The sequence below is a fragment of the Chlorocebus sabaeus genome, chromosome 9 (assembly GCF_047675955.1).
Source record: "Chlorocebus sabaeus isolate Y175 chromosome 9, mChlSab1.0.hap1, whole genome shotgun sequence".
NCBI classification, from domain to species: Eukaryota; Metazoa; Chordata; class Mammalia; order Primates; family Cercopithecidae; genus Chlorocebus; species Chlorocebus sabaeus.
The window spans coordinates 49,032,809-49,053,514 of record NC_132912.1 but is presented as its reverse complement, the minus strand read 5'-3'; the positions used below and the strand labels follow the sequence as shown (position 1 = coordinate 49,053,514).

Here is a 20,706-nt window from a genome sequence, read left to right as displayed (position 1 = left end):
AGGGAAAGCATTATATTGCTTTTATTTCTGCATCTGTTTCTGGTCAGAGGGGAAAAAGAGGTAAAGAAATAATAATTACAGGTGTCAGATACTATTCCTAATCAAAGAGAAAGAAAGTGTTGGGAAAATTGATTTTAAAAGATGTTGAATGGGAAAAATGAAGACCACAGATGTGGACATTATTTTGGCTAAGGAAGAGGGATTGTGAGGCAGGAAATGGGGCAAGAAAGAAGATAGCCAGGCAACTTTGGAGTTTCTCAATAGGAAATTTGAGTGAATTCACTTCAGATGCATTTACAATATTTGCACTCCAGAAGATTAGATTTTGGGTACTCCAGAGACTACCGGAAGCGGAGGATTACTAGAATTGGAGTAAACTATGGTAACTTTTTAGTTTTCTCTATTACTATCAGCATAAAAGGTATATATTTTGTTGATATTAGCTATTCAAATGAGAAATATTTGAATCTAAGAGCATTGGCTTTATTTTTAATGAAGCAAATTGTTTTGGTAAAATTGTTGTTCTATAAAAATCCATTAGACACTTAATAAAGCAGACTAATTTTTAGAAACAAAAAAATACTGAATTTACTACCTGAATTCTAAATTTTTTTAAATAAGTGTTTTCCTGATTTAAAAATATAAAATATTATCTGTATGTAATAAGTATGTTGCCATAAATTTTCAAATAAATGTGCCAATATTGAAAGCTCATTACACAAACTTTTAAATGAATTTTGTATATATTTTTTACATGAGTGAATCAAGAAAATTTCTGAGGATAAACTAGAGGATACAGAAATGTAGGCATATGATTACACCACATGGATATGGAAAACAATGAATATTTTATTCAGTATTATCCCCTAAGTAAATATCCAAGCTGATCAATTTGTAACACGTTCAGTGATGAGATGTCAGTTCTGCATTCAGCTGAACTCTCATCATAACGGTGTACCGTCTCAATTGTAGGACAAATGAAAGAACATGATGAATGTAATGATATAAATTATTCTAATGTATTTCATTAAACTTATGGTGTAGGATTCTATGTTCAGCTTTGACATTTATTTTTTCAGGGTCATGATTTGCTCCTCTGATCAAAGATCATTTATGCTTTCATCACTCAGCATATACATATTAATATCAACACATTTTGCATGCAAAACACATTCTCACTTTTGAAATCTTCAGTGCATGTTTGATGAACCGTAGATTCCTAGTTTCTTCAGTGTATTTCTGTCATGTGAGTGTCCTAAAGAAACAAACAAAAGAAAATCTCCTAAACCTAAAGGAATCATTCTCAAAGCTGAGCAAGAGGACTCAGTTAGATACTATCACTGGGTTCATTTGTGGTTGGTTTTGTTATATTTACCTATGACTGATAACAAATCTCTTTTGCTTTAGAGTCTACTGAAAAGCCTTCTGACTTTGAGGTATTGAGTTTTATAATTTTATCTTGAATTATTTATTAACTATGTATTTTGTGAAGTATACATTCGTTATTAATCATTTTTCTTCTAAACCCATTTAGCCTGCTGTTGAAATGCAAAACTCTGTTCCAAATAAAGCTTTAGAATGGAGGAATAAACAAACATTGAGAGCAGGTAATTTTACAGTTCAACTATATTAAAAGGAATATTTCAGTAGTTGACATATTAATAGTCTCATCTCCCCAATGTTTATTTTTCAAATATTATGGAAATATTTGAGTTAATAATGTCCATAGTGGTATCCACGTTTGAAAAACTGATTATTTACAAGAACATGAATTTTAATTAGTTTTTTTAAAAATTGGCTTTAATTTCAGGTGTTTCTATTTTTATGTTCTGATACTGTAATGTTTTGTATTGGGAATGTCTGTATGACTTAAAGATTCAAGAAGATGAATTTTTAAACTCTAATATTTTTCCTGTTCAAAACTTGATTCAAATTCTACCCTTTACTGCAGAGAAAGCTTCACTTTTTGACATGCCAATTGTGTTTTAACATTGGTTACCTCATGTGGATGTAGTCATTTGAAGCATCCTAAGGAAATCAGTTATTCTGATTTAGCTTACTCTGTGCGTGTGTATGTGTGTGTGTGTGTGTGGTGTGCATGTTTGTGCCTGTGTGCATGTGTATGTGTGTTTGTGTGTGGTACCCCTAGTTTTTAAAAATGGGAGAAGTAATCATTTCTTTATAATTATATTTGTAAAACTGTGATTCTGAAGCATTTGGCTTTAGTGTCTTTTCATTGTTTAGAGGTAAACAATTGTCTAAACTAGTTTTTAAAAAATTATTCCTATACATGCTTAAACATTATACAACATATGTGCACAGTCAGAGATAATACGTAGAATTTGTTTTTAACTTCTAATATGTAAATAATTGTACATTGTGTGTAATTTTCTGTAACATTCTTTATTTGATCAGCATTATATTGTAAGATCCATCCATAATAGACAGAACTAGCTCTGGTTTTGCTTTTATTGCATTCTTTATATAAATTCCGTTATATAACTGCACCACAACTAAAGTTTGTTTACGCAAAAAATAAAAGCAAATGCAAATTTCAGTCTTATTTAAGTTGGTTTTATCTACTGATTTTTGATATATTAGAAATTAAAACTAAAGAATTTCAAGTATAACCATGCACAATCATCTACTTTAATAAAAATGAAAAGTGTGACCTATGAACCATTAAAGCTATGCTGTTGTAACACATTATTTCCCTGAAACAGTGCAGTATGCACTTCTAAAAATGAGATTGAAAATAGTCGATAACGAAAGTATGATTTGAGTTTTGGATTCTCTACATGAAATTTGAACTTTAGGGATGCTCATCTCACAACTTAAAAGCACATCTGAAAACCAAATATATAGTTCATGCATGTCAAATTATAAATGTACCCTTAATATTAAAATGATATTTAAAGCTTCAGTTGTGCGTGTTTGCTTTTTTCTTTGAACTATGTTAGTTAATATTTGAAAAATTTGTTTACAAAGAAAACGGAACATTATTTCTGTTTTATGTTTGTTTTCTGTCTTATGGCTCCGTGATTTTCATATTCTATTATATGACTGTACCACAATTAATTAAACGGTTTTATGCTGATAAAATACATAAAAATAAAAACAAATTCAGATTTTGATAAGCCTTTTAAGTTGGCTTTATATTTTATTTTTAATATATTAAAAATTAAAAGTATAGTATTTAAGATATAAGCATGCATAATCATATATATTCCGATGGCAATTAGAACTATGAGTTAAACGTTATTAGAGCTATGGTGTTACAACACAGTTTGTCTCTGAAACATTCCAGTATACACTTCTAAATAAACGCAAATGATCATGGTCAACAGCAAAAGTATGATTTGACCTCTTGGATTCCCTGGAGGAAACTTGAACTCCAGGGATATTCTGATCAGAATTTAAGACCAGTTTTAAAAATCAGATTTTTAGTTCATGAATGTCAAATAATCAGTTGACCCGTAATGATGAAATCATCCTTAAAGTTTTTGTTAGGCATGTTTGCTTTTTTCTTCAACCTGTCTTAAATAGTTCAAATTTGAAAATTTTGTTTATAAAGAAAACTGGATATATATGTGTGTGTGTGTGTGTGTGTGTGTGTGTATTCTGTCTCATGACTCTCAGTACTCTTTGGATCTTGTGTAGATCATGATTTAATTCTATTAAATGTGGAAACAGTAGTTTACTAATGTGTAGACATTGATTTAATTCTTTTTTAGGGAAAAATTAGGTTACTTAAAGCAATTATTTTTATATAGATTTCTAATGATTCTCTAAGGCATCACAAGTTGATTCTGAAGATATTGAATTAAGGAAAGACTGACTCAAAATAACTAAAGGAGTTTTAAAATTTAATGTATATGCAATAAAAGCTTTTTAAGCTTATTTATTTATTACACATACACAAAATATACTGTCATACATGTTGAAACTTAAAATTGTTAGACATAAAGTTTGTTAACATAAAAAAATTTATATTTCTCAAGAGTCTTATTTATTGATAATTTCATTTGAATAACAGATTGCTGAGTCAATCAAACTAAGTAATGCTAAAAAATAGAAAAAAAGATAACATATAATTAAAGTTATCTCATTAAATTTCAAGCATAGGACATACTGTGTTTCTGGGAAGAAGAACAATTACTGCCTTTTTGAAGAAATAATTTATACAAGTTAGCCAAATTTCTATTTTTTTCTATTCTAATGAATAGAATATTTTAGTTTGCAATTCTGTTAGGTTGACCATAAAAGTTGTGGGAATAATCTGAAAAAAGTATGTACAGGTTGAATAAGAAACACCACAGATTCATGAAAAAAATAGATTTGTATACTCTTTTAAAATATATCATAGTAAATATTCTCATTAATATATCTGTGATTAATATTTTATAGATAATATGTTGACATTAAAATCAGGAAAAGAAACATATGCAGAATCACGTTGGAGTTCTAAGGTATTGTGTAATTTTGTTTTTATTATTATTTAAATATAAATATTGAGTGATGTTGAAACTTGAAAGTAGAGACTTTGACTTTATTGTTTTACCTCTGCATATTGCCCTTCAGTAATTTCTGATATTTTTCAGAAAATACTAAGCAGTTATTATTTGCTAAGTAGATTACTGCTTCATAGTGCAATTTCACGTATTTTCAGGATTAAGTTTAAGAAGGTAGTGTAGTATAGTGTGAAAATACATCTTAGAATTCTAGGAATTTATTTGGGTTCTGAATCTACAATTGTCTAAAAACTGAAGAATTTCAGTTCAGGGGTCCACCTGTGAGCAAATTTATGATTCTCTGGTATATCTGGATTCAGAGGAAAAAGGTAAAATAGTTTTGTGTATCTTGGAACTTGAAAGGATAATGCCTGGTGCTTGAAAGTATTGCTATATTTGGATTGCATAGTGCAGATCTTAAGGAATATTTTGGGCAAAGGAAAAGCAAGAAAAATAGGAAACCTGAGAAACTACAGTAAAAACAATTTGGTTGAGTAGTGTTTTAAAGAGTGAACATTATTTTCACAAATAGAACTATTTGAGTTATTTTGTGGCAGCCATGCTTTCAACCACATAACTATCTGTATTCTGAGATCACAGCTGTGCAAAGAGGTGGAAAGGGCCTCACTAGTTGTTAGAAGTAGCTGCTTTATAGCAGTAACAATCATGAGTAGAAGTCAAAAAACCAGTCAGTATTCTGGTTCTGTTACTTACTAGTTATGTAACCTTGGAGAAAATTATTTAATGTATTCAAATGTCAGTGGCCTTGTTCATTGAATTAGTGCTAATATCTACCTCTTAGATATGTTTAATTGAGCAATGTTGTAATAAAAGTGAAAATATTTTGCAAACTGAAAAATATGTATACAAATGTAAGATAATGATGACAGTGGTATTCAGTGGCTTAATAAATATCAAGGGTACTTTTTCTAAACATGAAGGCAGTATTGTCAAAAAAATAATGGGGGAATACAACAGACATGTGGATTTCTAGTTTAGTGTATGGGTATGTTAAGTATCAGCAGGCTACTAATACTATTTTCTAAACTTGCTAAGAATTTAGCAAATTAGACCTCTCTGATGAGATTTTAAATGCTTTGCCTATTAATAATGTGCTTCCTGAATAGCATAAGTGTGCTAAGCAGTGAGACCTGAATACACAGGATGAGGACTTATGTTAAAGTGGTAGGAATAGAAAAGCAAGTTAACAACACTTATAAGTAAATATAAGTGATCTCTATATAAAGACAGATAGTGTTAGGTTAGATAAAATTGAAGAAGTTTACACTTAGAATGGGAATGGGGGTGGCAGTCAAATTCTGTAGTCAGAGATTTCTTTGAGACTGTCAGTCAAACTCCCATAACAAGCATGAGAGGTAGGATGACGTGTGTATACCCAAAGGATTATAAATCATGCTGCTATAAAGACACATGAACACGTATGTTTATTGCGGCACTATTCACAATAGCAAAGACTTGGAATCAACCCAAATGTCCATCAGTGACAGACTGGATTAAGAAAATGTGGCACATATACACCATGGAATACTATGCAGCCATATAAAAGGATGAGTTCATGTCCTTTGTAGGGACATGGATGCAGCTGGAAACCATTATTCTCAGCAAACAATTGCAAGAACAGAAAACCAAACACCTCATGTTCTCACTCATAGGTGGGAATTGAACAATCAGATTACTTGGACTCTGGAAGGGGAACATCACACACTGGGGCCTATTATGGGTAGGGGGTAGGGAATGGGGGGAGGGATGGCATTGGGAGTTGTACCTGATGTAAATGACGAGTTGATGGGTGCTGACGAGTTGATGGGTACAGCACACCAACATGGCACAGGTATACATATGTAACAAACCTGCACATTGTGCACATGTACCCTAGAACTTAAAGTATAATAAAAAAAGAAGAAAAAAAAAGGAGAGATCTCCAAAAAAAAAAAAAAAAAAAAAAGAATGTCTAGGTGAAAGACATTTGGAGCAGAAAAAAAGCAGATTACATTTCTTTACAATTTTTCTCTTAACATTCTGGAAAGACTAGGAAGCGGAAAGTGGGGTAAACATTATCATCATCATTTTCATTATTGTAAGGTGTAAAAAAGTTTGCAAATGTGTTCCTGGCACATAATAAATGCTTTATGAATAAATGTTCTTATGTTTTTATGAAGGACTTGCTATAGTTTTCTGAAATTATGTTTTAATTGAGATTGAGTTGCATATTTTATATGATATTGGTTTCATTTAAACTTAATAGAATGTTTTTCTTCTTTTAAATTTATTCATGCATTTCTTCTGTTCTTTTCAAATTTCAAATTCTTGTCTACCTAAATAAAGAAGCTTTTACAATATTCTATCTCATACTCTGAAGGTTTTCTTTCCTTAAAGTGTCTTATTTTAACCCTAAAAATTTATAATTATGAATATTTTAAATGTTTAATGTTGTCAATGTTATATAGCAAGAAGCAGGTGATTGTCTTTTGTTTTAAATGCCCTCTCTTTTTTCTTGAGGACTACAAAGTAGAGTTAGATATTTTGAATGTAATTTCTTGTTGAAATATGCACACGAGTAAATACTTTTTCTGTGGATATGTTTTTATTTTTGGGTTTTCATGCTTAGTAACTGTTTCAATAGCTAAATGAAAATGAAAATAAGCTTGATTTGGAGAGCATATGTGAAGTCCTTTATATAAATGTTTTGGTTTTCAATAGGTTTCTAATCTTAAATCAAATTGCCTTTAAAGTAGGAAACTGGGTATGTTTTGAAATATGTTAGGAAATCTTGATGTCACTCATTATTATTATTATTATTTTAAAATTGCAATTCATTATTGATAGAACTTCAAACAGAGTGTTTCGGAAAGTGCTGCACAGAATTACACGTGTTTACCTGAGGCTACATATCAAGAAGAAGTCAAGAATATAAATGGAAAACTAAAGGGTAAGAATCACTTTTTATTTAGAAGTCATTTGACAGTATGTTTATCTAAAAATTTGAGGACTGTTATACTGTAATAGCCTCAGAACATTACACACTAAATGCGTAGTATAAAAAAAGTGAATTAAAATGGTAATAAGTTACATATCTTGTCAGGTGTCAGCAACAGAGTATATAGAGAGTGCCAAAAAAGGAACCGAATTATTACTTTAAATTCCAGATATTCTAAAACCTGAGGTATCTCAGGAAATAAGAGGAAAGATGTAAAAGAGGGAATAAAGAATGAGGAAGACAGAAAGTACAGGGAGGAAATGAGGGGAAAAGAAGCAGGTGTATACAATGGAGGTTCATAAGATAAAATAACTCTTTAGATAGAGGAAGAGTATGGTTAGAAAGGTGGGAAGAATATATAGTAAGCTTTCAGTACAAAAACTAGTAAAAGAATTACAGCAAAAATGTTCCACCCAAGCTAAAAACCATGGCACAAGAAGTACGTGATACATGCACAAGCTTCAGTAGCTGATTCGATCAAGTGGAAGAAAGGGTATCCGTGATTGAAGATCAAATGAATGAAATGAAGTGAGAAGAGAAGTTTAAAGAAAAAAGAGTAAAAAGAAACAAACAAAGCCTCAAGAAATATGGGACTATGTGAAAAGACCAAATCAACGTTTGATTGGTGTACCTGAAATTGAAAGGGAGAATGGAACCAAGTTGGAAAACACTCTGCAGGATATTATCGAGGAGAACTTCCCCAACCTAGAAAGACAGGCCAACATTCAAATTCAGGAAATACAGAGAACACCACAAAGATACTCCTCGAGAAGAGCAACCCCAAGACACATAATTGTCAGATCCACTAAGGTTGCAAAGAAGGAAAAAATGTTAAAGGTAGCTAGAAAGGTCGGGTTACCCACAAAGGGAAGCCCATTAGACTAACAGCAGAGCTCTCAGAAGAAACTCTACAAGCCAGAAGAGAGTGGGGGCCAATATTCAACATTCTTAAAGAAAAGAATTTTCAACCCGAAATTTCATATCCAGCTAAACTAAGCTTCGTAAGTGAAGGAGAAATAAAATCCTTTACAAACAAACAAATGCTGAGAGGTTTTGTCACCACCAGTCCTGCCTTACAAGAGCTCCCGAAGGACACACTAAACATGGAAATGAAAAACAGGTACCAGTCACTGCAAAAACATGCCAAATTACAAAGACCCTCGATGCTAGGAAGAAACTGCATCAACTAATAAGCAAAATAACCAGCTAACATCATAATGACAGGATCAAATTCACACATAACAATATTAACCTTAAATGTAAATGGACTAAATGCTCCAATTAAAAGACACAAACTGGCAAATTGATAAAGAGTCAAGACCCATCAGTGTGATGTATTCAGGAGACACATCTCATGTGCAGAGACACACATAGGCTCAAAATAAAGGGATGCAGAAAGATCTACCAAGCAAATGGAAAACAAGAAGAAAGCAGGGATTGCAATCCTAGTCTCTGACACAACAGACTTTAAACCAACAAAGATCAAAAGAGACAAAGAAGGCCATTACATAATGGTAAAGGGATCAATTCAACAAGAAGACCTAACTATCCTAAATATATATGCACCCAATACAGGAGAACCCAGATTCATAAGGCAAGTCAATAGAGACCTACAAAGAGACTTAGACTCCCACAAAATAATGATGGGAGACTTTAACACCCCGGTATCAATATTAGACAGATCAACGAGACAGAAGGTTAAAAAGGATATCCAGGACTTGAACTCGGCTCTGCACCAAGCAGACCCAATAGACATCTACAGAACTCTCCACCCCAAATCAGCAGAATATACATTCTTCTCAGTACCACATCACACTTATTCCAAAATTGACCATATAGTTGGAAGTAAAGCACTCCTCAGCAAATATAAAAGAACAGAAATCACAACAAACTGTCTCTCAGATCACAGTGCAATCAAATTAGAACTCAGGATTAAAAAACTCACTCAAAATCACACAACTACGTGGAAACTGAACAACCTGCCCCTGAGTGACTGCTGGGTACATAACAAAATGAAGGCAGAAATAAAGATGTTGTTTGAAACCAATGAGAACAAAGGCACAACATATCAGAATCTCTGGGCCACATTTAAGCAATGTGTAGAGGGAAATTTATAGCACTAAATGCCCATAAGAGAAAGCAGGAAAGACCTAAAATTGACACCCTAACATCACAATTTAATGAACTAGAGAAGCAAGAGCAAACAAATTCAAAAGGTAGCAGAAAGTAAGAAATAACTAACAACAGAGTAGAACTGAAGGAGATAGTGATACAAAAAACCCTTCAAAAATCCATGAATCCAGGAGCTAGTTTTTTGAAACGATCAACAAAATAGATGGCTAGCAAGACTAATAAAGAAGAAAAGAGAGAAGAATCAAATAGACACAATAAAAAATGATAAAGGGGATATCACCACCGATCCCACAGAAATACAAACTACCATCACACAACACTATAAACACCTCTACACAAATAAACTAGAAAATCTAGAAGAAATGGATAAATTCCTGGACACACACACCCTCCCTAGACTAAACCAGGAAGAAGTTGAGTCCCTGAATAGACCAATAACAGGCTCTGAAATTGAGGCAATAATTCATAGCCTACCAACCAAAAAAAAGTCCAGGACCAGACGGATTCACAGCCGAATTCTACCAGAGGTACAAAGAAGAGCTGGAACCATTCCTTCTGAAACTATTCCAATCATAGAAAAAGAGAGAATCCTCCCTTACTCATTTTAAGAAGCCAGTATCATCCTGATACCAAAGTCTGGCAGAGAGACAACATAAAAGAGAATTTTAGACCAATATCCCTGATGAACATCAATGCAAAAATCCTCAATAAAATACTGGCAAACTGAATCCAGCAACATATCAAAAAGCTTATCCACCATGATCAAGTTGGCTTCACCCCTGAGATGCAAGTCTGTTTCAATAAACATAATGCATAAACATAATGCATCACATAAACAGAACCAAAGACAAAAACCACATGATTATATCAATAGATGCAGAAAAGGCCTTTGACAAAATTCAACAGCACTTCATGCTAAAATCTCTCAATAAATAAACTAGGTACTGATGGGACGCATCTCAAAATAGTAAGAGCTATTTATGACAAACTCATAGCCAATATCATACTGAATGGGCAAAAACTTGAAGCTTTCCCTTTGAAAACTGGCACAAAACAGGGATGCCCTCTCTCACCACTCCTATTCAACATAGTGTTAGAAGTTCTGGCCAGGGCAATCAGACGGGAGAAAGAAACTAAGGGTATTCAATTAGAAAAAGAGGAAGTCAGATTGTCCCTGTTTGCAGATGACATGATTGTGTATTTAGAAAACTCTATCATCTCAGCCCCAAATCTCCTTAAGCTGATATAAGCAACTTCAGCAAAGTCTCAGGACATACAATTAATGTGCAAAAATCACAAGAATTCCTATACACCGATAACAGACAAACAGAGAGCCAAATCATGAGTGAACTCCCATTCACAATTGCTTCAAAGAGAATAAAATACCTAGGAATCCAACTTACAAGGGATGTGAAGGACCTCTTCAAGAAGAACTACAAACCACTGCTCAACAGAAAAAGGGGACACAAACAAATGGAACAACATTCCATGCTTATGGATAGGAAGAATCAATATCATGAAAATGACCATACTGCCCAAGGAAAATTTTAGATTCTATGCCATCCCCATCAAGCTACCAATGACTTTCTTCACAGAATTGGAAAAAAACTACTTTAAAGTTCATATGGAACCAAAAAAGAGCCCTCATTGCCAAGACAATCCTAAGCCAAAAGAACAAAGCTGGAGACATCACGCTACCTGACTTCAAACTATACTACAAGGCTATAGTAACCAAAACAGCATGGTCTTGGTACCAAAACAGAGATATAGACCAAGGGAAAGGAACAGAGCTCTCAGAAATAACACCACAAATCTACAACCATCTGATTTTTGATGAACCAGACAAAAATAAGAAATGGGGAAGGATTCCCTGTTTAATAAATTGTTCTGGGAAAACTGGCTAGCTATATGTAGAAAGCTGAAACTGCATCCCTTCCTTACACCTTATACAAAAATTATTTTGAGATGGATTAAAGACTTCAATGTTAGACCTAAAACTATAAAAACCCCAGAAGAAAACCTAGGCAATACCATTCAGGACAGAGGCGTGGGCAAAGACTTCATGACTAAAACACCAAAAGCAATGGCAACAAAAGCCAAAATGGACAAATGTGATCTAATTAAAGAGCTTCTGCACAGCAAAAGAAGCTTCCATCAGAGTGAACAGGAAACCTACAGAATGGGAGAAAATTTTTGCAATCTACCCATCTGACAAAGGGCTACTATCTGGAATCTACAAATAACTTTAACAAGTTTACAAGAAAAAATCAGACAACCCCATCAAAAAGTGGACAAAAGATGTGAACAGACAGTTCTCAAAAGAAGACATGTATGCAGCCAACAGACACAGGAAAAAATGCTCATCATCACTGGCCATCAGAGAAATGCAAATCAAAATCACAATGAGATACCTTCTCACACCAGTTAGAATGGTAATCATTAAAAAGTCAGGAAACAACAGGTGCTGGAGAGGGTATGGAGAAACAGGAACACTTTTACACTGTTGGTGGGAGTGTCAATTAGTTCAACCATTGTGGAAAACAGTGTGGCGATTTCTCAAGGATCTAGGACTAGAAATACTATTTGACCCAGCAATCCCATTACTGGTTATATATCCAAAGGATTATAAATCATACTACTATAAAGACACATGCACATGTATGTTTATTGGGGCACTATTCACAATAGCAAAGACTTGGAACCAACCCAAATGTCCATCAATGATAGACTGAATTAAGAAAATGTGGCACATATACATCATAGAATACTATGCAACCATATAAAAAGGATGAGTTCATGTCCTTTGTAGGGACATGGATGAAGCTGGAAACCATCATTATGAGCAAACTATCACAAGGACAGAAAACCAAACACTGCATGTTCTCACCCATAAGTGGGAATTGAAATATGAGAACACTTGGATACAGGGTGGGGAACATCACACACCAGGGCCTGTCATGGGGTGGAGGGAGCGGGGAGGGATAGCATTAATAAAAATACATAATGTAAATGATGAGTTAATGGGTGCACCACACCAACATGGCACATGTATACATATGTAACACATCTGCATGTTGTGCACATGTACCCTAGAACTTAAAGTATAATAATAATAATAAAAAAAATTCCATCTTTACTTACTCGCTTGTGGAAGACATTAGGGATGGAATTACCTGACTCTGCGAAGCTATGTTTCATCTATTATTGGTGAACATAAGCATATATGGGCAGCCACACATGTATATATTTTTTCAGTATAGTCCAGAAGTTTTCGTACTTTAATAAATGAGCTACAGATCTTGTTAACAATGCACATTCTGATTCAATAGACTTGAGGTTGTGCAATTTTAATAAATTCTCAGGTGATGCTGATGCTGGTGGTTCTTGGACCATGCACTGAATAGCAAAGGTATAGAGTTTTCATTGAAGTAATTTGGAAGAAGAGCAATTGGATAGAATGTCAAGACATAACAGAGTCAAGGGCAAGCATTATTTTGATTTTGTTTCTCAGTATGTTTTTAGTCAGAAGCGAAGAAAGAGGTTAAAAAACAACAACAGAATTTATAGATGCCCAATATTACTTCCGAACAAGAGAAAGAAAGTGGTAGGAAAATTTATTTTTAAAAGTGTTGAAGGGAAAGAATCAAAACTACAGATCTGGAGATTATTTTTGCTAAAGAATAGCAATTGTGAGGCATGAAGGGGGAGGGGAGGAGAAGCTAAGTAGGTAATTTTGAAGTTTCTGAGAAGGAAACTTGAGTGAACTCATTTCAGATGCATTTGGAATGTCTGCACTCCAGAAGGTTAGATTATGTGTGCTCTGGACACTATTGGAAGAAGCAGGGATTACTAGATTTGGCGTCTACCACAGTGACTCATTACTCTTTTCCATTACTTTCAGGATTCATAGAGACATGTTTTGTTGATATTATTTATTTAAGTGAGATAAATTTGAATATGAATCCATTGACTTTTTTAGTAAAATTGCTGCTCCATAATAATCTGTTAGATGACTGGGCCCGGTGGCTCATGCCTGTAATCCCAGCACTTTGGGAAGCTGAGGTGGGCCGATCACTTGGGGTCAGCAGTTCGAGACCAGCCTGGCCAACGTGGTGAAACCCCATCTCTACTAAAAATACAAAAAAAAAAAAAAAAAAAAAAATTAGCTGGGTGTGGTAGCACACGCCTGTAATCCCAGCTACTCAAGAGGCTAAGGCAGGAGAATCGCTTGAACCCAGGGGGCAGAGGTTGCAGTGAACCGAGGTCACTCCACTGCATTCCACTCTGGGTGACAGAGTGAGACTCCATCTCAAAAAAAATAAAAATAAAAAAATAAAAATTTGTTAGAGACTAACATAGTAAATCAGTCTAATTTTAGAAACAAAAACTAAATTTATTACTTGAATACTAAAACTGATTTTTAAATAAATATTATACTGATTTCAAAATAAAAATGGTTATAACTAATTAATATTTAGCAATCAAGTTTTTGAATAAATATTTCAATACTGAAAGTTTTTTATACATTATTTTCTTTATGAGTTTTATATGCCATCTTATATGAAGGGATGAAAAAACATTCAGATGGATAAATGAGAGGTTGCAAAAATGTAGGCATAAAATTACACCACATGTGTATGGAAAACAATGAATATTTTTATTTACTATTATTCCCTAATATACATCCATGCTCATGAATTCATTACACTTTCGTTAATGAGACATCAATTTTACATTCAGCTAAACTCTTATTGTAACTGTGTACCTTCTCAATTATAAGATAAAGAGTATGATGAATGTTTATAATTTAATGATATAAGTGATTCTGAAGTGTATCTTGTAGTTCAGAAGCTCTCATAATTTATAACCAGTATATGTTAGCCATGTGTGAGATTCATAGATGCCATGTGATAAATGAGCTCTAGATGATGAAATGGTTTGTAAAATTTTCCTTGTGTGTTTTTTGCTTTTTTTTCTTTTTCACATAAAAATTTTAAACTCAATGTTTTTGTTTATAAAGAAAATAGTTACAAATTTACTTTTTGTCACCTGGGACTGCACATTTTTGATATAGTTTGAACCTAGACTTTTTTTAAACTTGTGAAAAATTAGGTCACTTATGACTATTATTTTTATATAAATTTCTGATATATTTATCCAAAATTTCCCAAGTACTTTCTTAATATATTGGCACATTAGAAAGAGACTATATCATTATAATTTTTAAAAAAAATATATTCAATAAAATGTTTTAAAGTCCATGTCTGTATCATTCATTGACACAATAGTTTCATTAATCTTTAAACTTTAAATGACTAGACATAAATTTCATTGATATAAAAGTATACATATCTTTGAAGAATCTTATTGATGAATAATTTATCCCGAAAAATGAACTAGTCATAAAGCTTGCTGAGTCAATCAAAGAAAGTAACAGTAAAATATTAATTCCTGAAAGAAAATGAGGGTTGATATTTAACTAAACTTATCTAGGTAAATGGCAACTATCAGACATAGTGTGTTTTTTGCGGGGAGAGGAATACAGGAGACTGCTTTTTTGAAGAAAAAAAAATCATACAAGCTTTTTATAAGTCTTATGTCAGGGTTTTGATAAGGAAGCAGAGCCATTCATGACCACTCAGGACATAGAACTGATGCTGTGTTTTCTCTTTCCTCTGGGAGCCTCTTTGCAGTTCACTAAGAGCTTTTCCTGAGACCCTTGTCTTGACTGGTGCTTGTGCTCCTCATTAGGTTATCCAAACTTCAGGCTAGTTTTGTCAGTCCAGTCCAGCTTGTCAGTGTACTTTTGTTCAGCTTCATCTTTCTTTCTGGAGCTGAGTACAGAATTCAGGGCACTGGGCATTACACAGACCTGTCGATAGCCTGAGGCAACAAAGAGTTCTTACCAGTAAGACAATGACAAAGCATATTCTTACCCGCTTCTGCCACAGTATATTCTAACCTGCGGTCACCATTTGTTGGCTGGGAGGTTGCACTGCACACCCCATTACAAAATTTGCTGACTCAAGTGCGGATAGGAAAATGATATAGGCTTCTTGAGACCTCCACTTTCTCATTTCTGCAGCAAATCAAGGGCTTTCTCACATGCCCAGTATGCTGCCATGAGAACTAGCATTTGGGAAAACCACCATACTAAGTTTACATATAACCAAAAGAATCATACAGAGGCTGACTCCCCTGGCAGCACTCAGAAACAAATTGCATTCCTCAGTATATGTTAAAGTCACACCCTCCAGGGTGACAACATGTCTCAAGCAAGTGAAAGTAAACTTAAATAGAAGAAGTGGCTCTGTTTTCAGATTAGAAAGATGAGCCAAAAGTTCAGAAAGCTGAAAAAACACAGGGTATCAACACACAACTTTGCTCCTCAACCCTTTGGCAACCACTAATCTTTTTACTCTATCCATTATTTTGGTTTCTGGATAATGTCATTTTTGGAAATATGCATTTAAGTCTTTTCATACTTGATAGTTCATCTCTTTTTAGTCCTTAGTAATATTCCATTGTATGACTATAGCACAGTTTATACACTCATCTTTCTAAGGTTATCATTGTTACTTCACAAATTGGTTGAATTTTTGCATGCATGTTCATTAGGCAGTTCTCTTATTTGTAACAATATCATCTGGTTTTGATTTAGAGTAATGCTAGCATTATACACTGAATTGAAATGTACTCTGTATTAAGCTATTTGTGCATTGCTATAGATAAATACATGAGATTGGGTAATTTATAAGGAAATAGGTTTCATTGGCTCACAGTTCTACAGGTTGTACAGGAAGCATAACATGGGGCTCTGCTTCTGGGGAGGCCTGTGGAAGCTTACAATTATGGTGGAACCTGAAGAAGAACTAGCACATCATATGGCTGGAGCAGGAGCAAGAGAGGTGGGAGGTGCCATGCACATTTAAATGACCAATTTTCATGAGAATCACTATTATGAGTACAGCACCAAAGGCATGGTACTAAATTGTGAGAAATCTTCCCTCATGATGCATTCACCTCTCACGAAGCTTTACTTCCAACATTGGGGATTACATTTCAATGGGAGGTTTTGGTGGGGACACACATCCAAACTATATCATAATTTTTAATTTTAGGGGTAGAGTTTGTTTAAAATATATCTCTTTCTTTTTCTAAAATATTTGGTAGAACTCACCAGTGTAGGAATCTTGGCCTGGACTTTTCACTCTAGGAAGATTTTTAACTATAGCTTAATCTTTTATGTATTTCGGGCAATGCAGGCTATCTATTTTTTCTTCAGATATTGTATTCTTTTTGACTACTGCCTAAATTTTATTTTCCTGTTGTTGACATCATTTATATTTTGGCAAAAGAGAGTTTGATCTTTTCCATAAATATTTCCTCTGAACCTTTGCCAGAATCAGTATACTGTCATTCCTAGTTAAAAAGATTTTCTTATATTATACTTTAAGTTCTAGGTTACCTGTGCAGAATGTGCAGGTTTGTTACATATGTATACACATTCCATGGTAGTTTGCTGTACTCATCAAACCATTATCTACATTAGGTATTTCTCCTAATGCTACCCCTCCCCTAGCCCCTCACCCCCCAACAGGCCCTGGTGTGTGATGTTCCCCTCTCTGTGTCCATATGTTCTCATTGTTCAACTCCCACTTATGAGTGAGAATAAATGGTGTTTGGTTTTCTGTTCTTGTGTTAGTTTGCTGAGAATGATGGTTTCCAGCTTCATACATGTCCGTGCAAAGGACATGAATTCATATTCTGTTTTATGGCTGCATAGTGTTTTGTGGTCTATATGTGCCATATTTTCTTTATCCAGTCTATCATTGATGGACATTTGGGTTGGTTCCAAGTCTTTGCTATCGTGAATAGTGCCCCAATAAACATACGTGTGCATTTGTCTTTATAGTAGAATGATTAATAATCCTTTGGATATATAACCAGTAATGGGATTGCTGGATCAAATGGTATTTCTAGTCCTAGATCCTTGAGGAATCGCCACACTGTCTTCCACAATGGTTGAACTAATTGACACTCCCACCAACAGTGTAAAAGTGTTCCTATTTCTCCATATGCTCTCCAGCATCTGTTGTTTCCTGACTTTAATGATCACCATTCAACTGGCGTGAGATGGCATCTCATTGTGGTTTTGATTTGCATTTTTATGATGACCAGTGATAATGAGCATTTTTTCATGTGTCTCTTGGCTGCATGAATGTCTTCTTTTGAGAAGTATCTGTTCATATCCTTTGCACACTTTTTGATGGGGTTGTTTCTTTTTTTCTCATAAATTTGTTCAAGTTCTTGTAGATTCTGGATATTAGCCCTGTGTCAGATGGATAGATTGCAAAAATTTTCTCCCATTCTGTAGGTTGCTTGTTCATTTTGATGCTAGTTTCTTTTGCTGTGCCGAAGCTCCTTAGGTTAATTTAGTCCCATTTGTCAATGTTGGCTTTTGTTGCCATTGCTTTTAGTGTTTTAGTCATGAAGTCTTTGCCCATGCCTATGTCCTGAATGATATTGCCTAGGTTGTCTTCTAGGCTTTTTATGGTTTTAGATCTTATGTTTTAGTCTTTAATGTGTCTTGAGTTAATTTTTGTATAAGGTGTAAGGAAGGGGTCGAGTTTCAGTTTTCTGCATATGACCAACCAGCTTTCTCAACACCATTTATTAAATAGGGAATTCTTTCCCCATTGCTTTTTTTCAGTTTTGTCAAATATCAGATGGTAATTTTCACATTTCAATGAATTTGTCAATCTTTTCTAAGTTGTCATGTTTATTCACATAAATTTTATATTATTACCTTGTATTTTTAAGTATCTGTAGAATCTGAAATAATGTCACATTAACTCATTTTCAAAGTTGGTAATTTGTTGCTTTTTCTTTTCAAGAGCTAGTTTGGCTAGGTAGACTTTTGCTTTTATTGATCCTTTCAAAGTGTTTGGTATTGTTCAAGTTTTCTATCATTTTTGTGTTTTATTAATTCCATCTCTGATGTTTTAGTTCTCTTTGCCTATTATTTTAAAAATCTCTAGTTGGGAGCTTATCAGCAACATAAATTGAATTCTCACAATTTTGGAAGCTGCACAGTTCAAGATCAAGGTCTCATCAGATTTGATGCCTGAAGAGGTACCACTTCATGATTCATCGATACATTCTTTTCCCCTGTGTCCTCACATGGCAGAAAGGCTAAAGAGGCTTGCTGGGGTTATTTCTATCAGAGCTTAAATCCATTTATGAAGGGTTGGCCCTCGTGACCTAATTACATCCAAAAACTCCTATCTCTATGATTTGATTTTAGCATATGAAAATTGCAAGGAGAAAAACATTCAAACCAATACAGATATTTATCATTTCCTGTCCTCTGCTTCCACTGAGTTTACTTTCTTCTTCTTCTTCTTTTTTTAGTTTCGTAAGGTAAAAGTCAAAATTATTTATTTGAGAGTCTTCTAATATAGACATTCGTACCGAAAATTTTTATTTAAGTGCTGTTGTAGATGCATTTTGCAATATCTAATGTGTTGCGTTTTCATTTGTAGTTAGTTCAAAATACTTTCTAATTTTCCTTTTTGTTATTTTTTGAACCGACCCAGGGTTATTTGGATGTATGTTACTTAATCTGCAATGGTTGAGTTGTTCCAGGTACATTTTTATTATTGATTTTTAATTTGATTGCTTTGGGGTCAGGTAATATGTTTTGTATGACTTAAAACCTTCTTGATCCTTTTATTAAGATATGATCTAGAATATAGTCTTTGAGTACTTCAAAAGAATGGTGTTGTCTATCATATTCTTACTGATTTTCTGCCTCCTTATTCTACCACTTGAGTAAGGGGTTTAGAAATTTTAGACTATACTTGGGCATTTGTCCATTTCTTTTGCAGTTCTATTTTTGTATCATGTATTTTGAAGCATTTATGTTATTATGTACAGAAATATTTAGGACTGTTATGTTTTCTTGATTAAGTGAACCCTTTGTCACTATAAAATGAGTTTGTTTATTGCTGGTAATAGTTTTGCTATGAAATGTACTTTGGTATTAATACAACCACTCTTCCTCAACCTTCTTTTGTCAAGTGGTAGTGTGGTATATCTTGTTTCATCTTTAACCAATTTTTGTCTTTATATTTAAAGTTTATTTATTATAGGCATTATACAGATAGATCTTACTTTTATATCCATTCTAACAATCTGCCTTTGAACAGTGGTTTTTAGACTAGTTTGATTTATTATGTAATTATTGATATGATAAAAGTTGTCTGTCATCATGCTGTTTGATTTCTATTAGTCCCAGATCTTCTTTGTTTTGCTTTTGTTCTTTATCTGCTTCCTTCAGACTAGTTTAGTAATTTTTATGATTTAGTTTTATATGTGTGTGTGTATATATATATATATATGTGTATATATAGGTATAACTTTTTTAGTTATTGGTCTAGTTTTATATTTCTTTATGATTTAGTCATATCTTTTTGTGGTATAAGTTTATTTGGTTATTAGGTATAACTCTTTGCTTTGCTGTCTTAGTGGCTTTTTAGGATTTGTAGTGTATGGATTTACTTCATCACAACCCACCTTCAAGTAATATTATATCATATCATAGATGGTATAAGAAATTACAATTGTATATTTTCATTTCTTCACTTCCAGCCAGATTCCAGCCTGGATCTGTGGGACTGTAGCTTTCATTAAGTTTAGAATATGTTTAACCAATTTTTCCTCAAATGTTTTATTCTGTTTCTCCTCCTATCTGTTTGGGGACTTATATATTACCTGCTGGGAGTTTGCTCGTAGTTCTCTAGTGTCTGAAATTTGTGAATCTTTTCTTTCGTGATGGCAAATCAATCTATGCTCATATCTACTCAGTGTAGCTTTCATCTCTGGCATTGTAACTTGTATCTATACAAGTGCAATTTAGTTTTTGAAAGTATCTTCTATTGCTCTACTTATCTTATGGATTTTTATTGTAGAATAGAGTTGAGTTACTTATAAACAACTTGATCCTTTTCATTTTTGCTTTTTATAGTTTGAGCTAACTCCCCACACCTGAGGCAAGGCCTT

The 20,706-nt window shown here is 33.6% G+C and overlaps 1 protein-coding gene across 1 annotated transcript in view; it reads left to right on the top strand.

The window, feature by feature from the left end:
- Positions 1-20,706, top strand: part of LOC119622954 (uncharacterized) — a 119,282-nt gene that overhangs the window by 90,780 nt on the left and 7,796 nt on the right. The window contains 4 exon segments of the mRNA XM_073018942.1: positions 1,408-1,436; positions 1,535-1,607; positions 4,408-4,469; positions 7,359-7,461. Coding sequence (XP_072875043.1) covers positions 1,408-1,436; positions 1,535-1,607; positions 4,408-4,469; positions 7,359-7,461 — 267 coding nt within the window.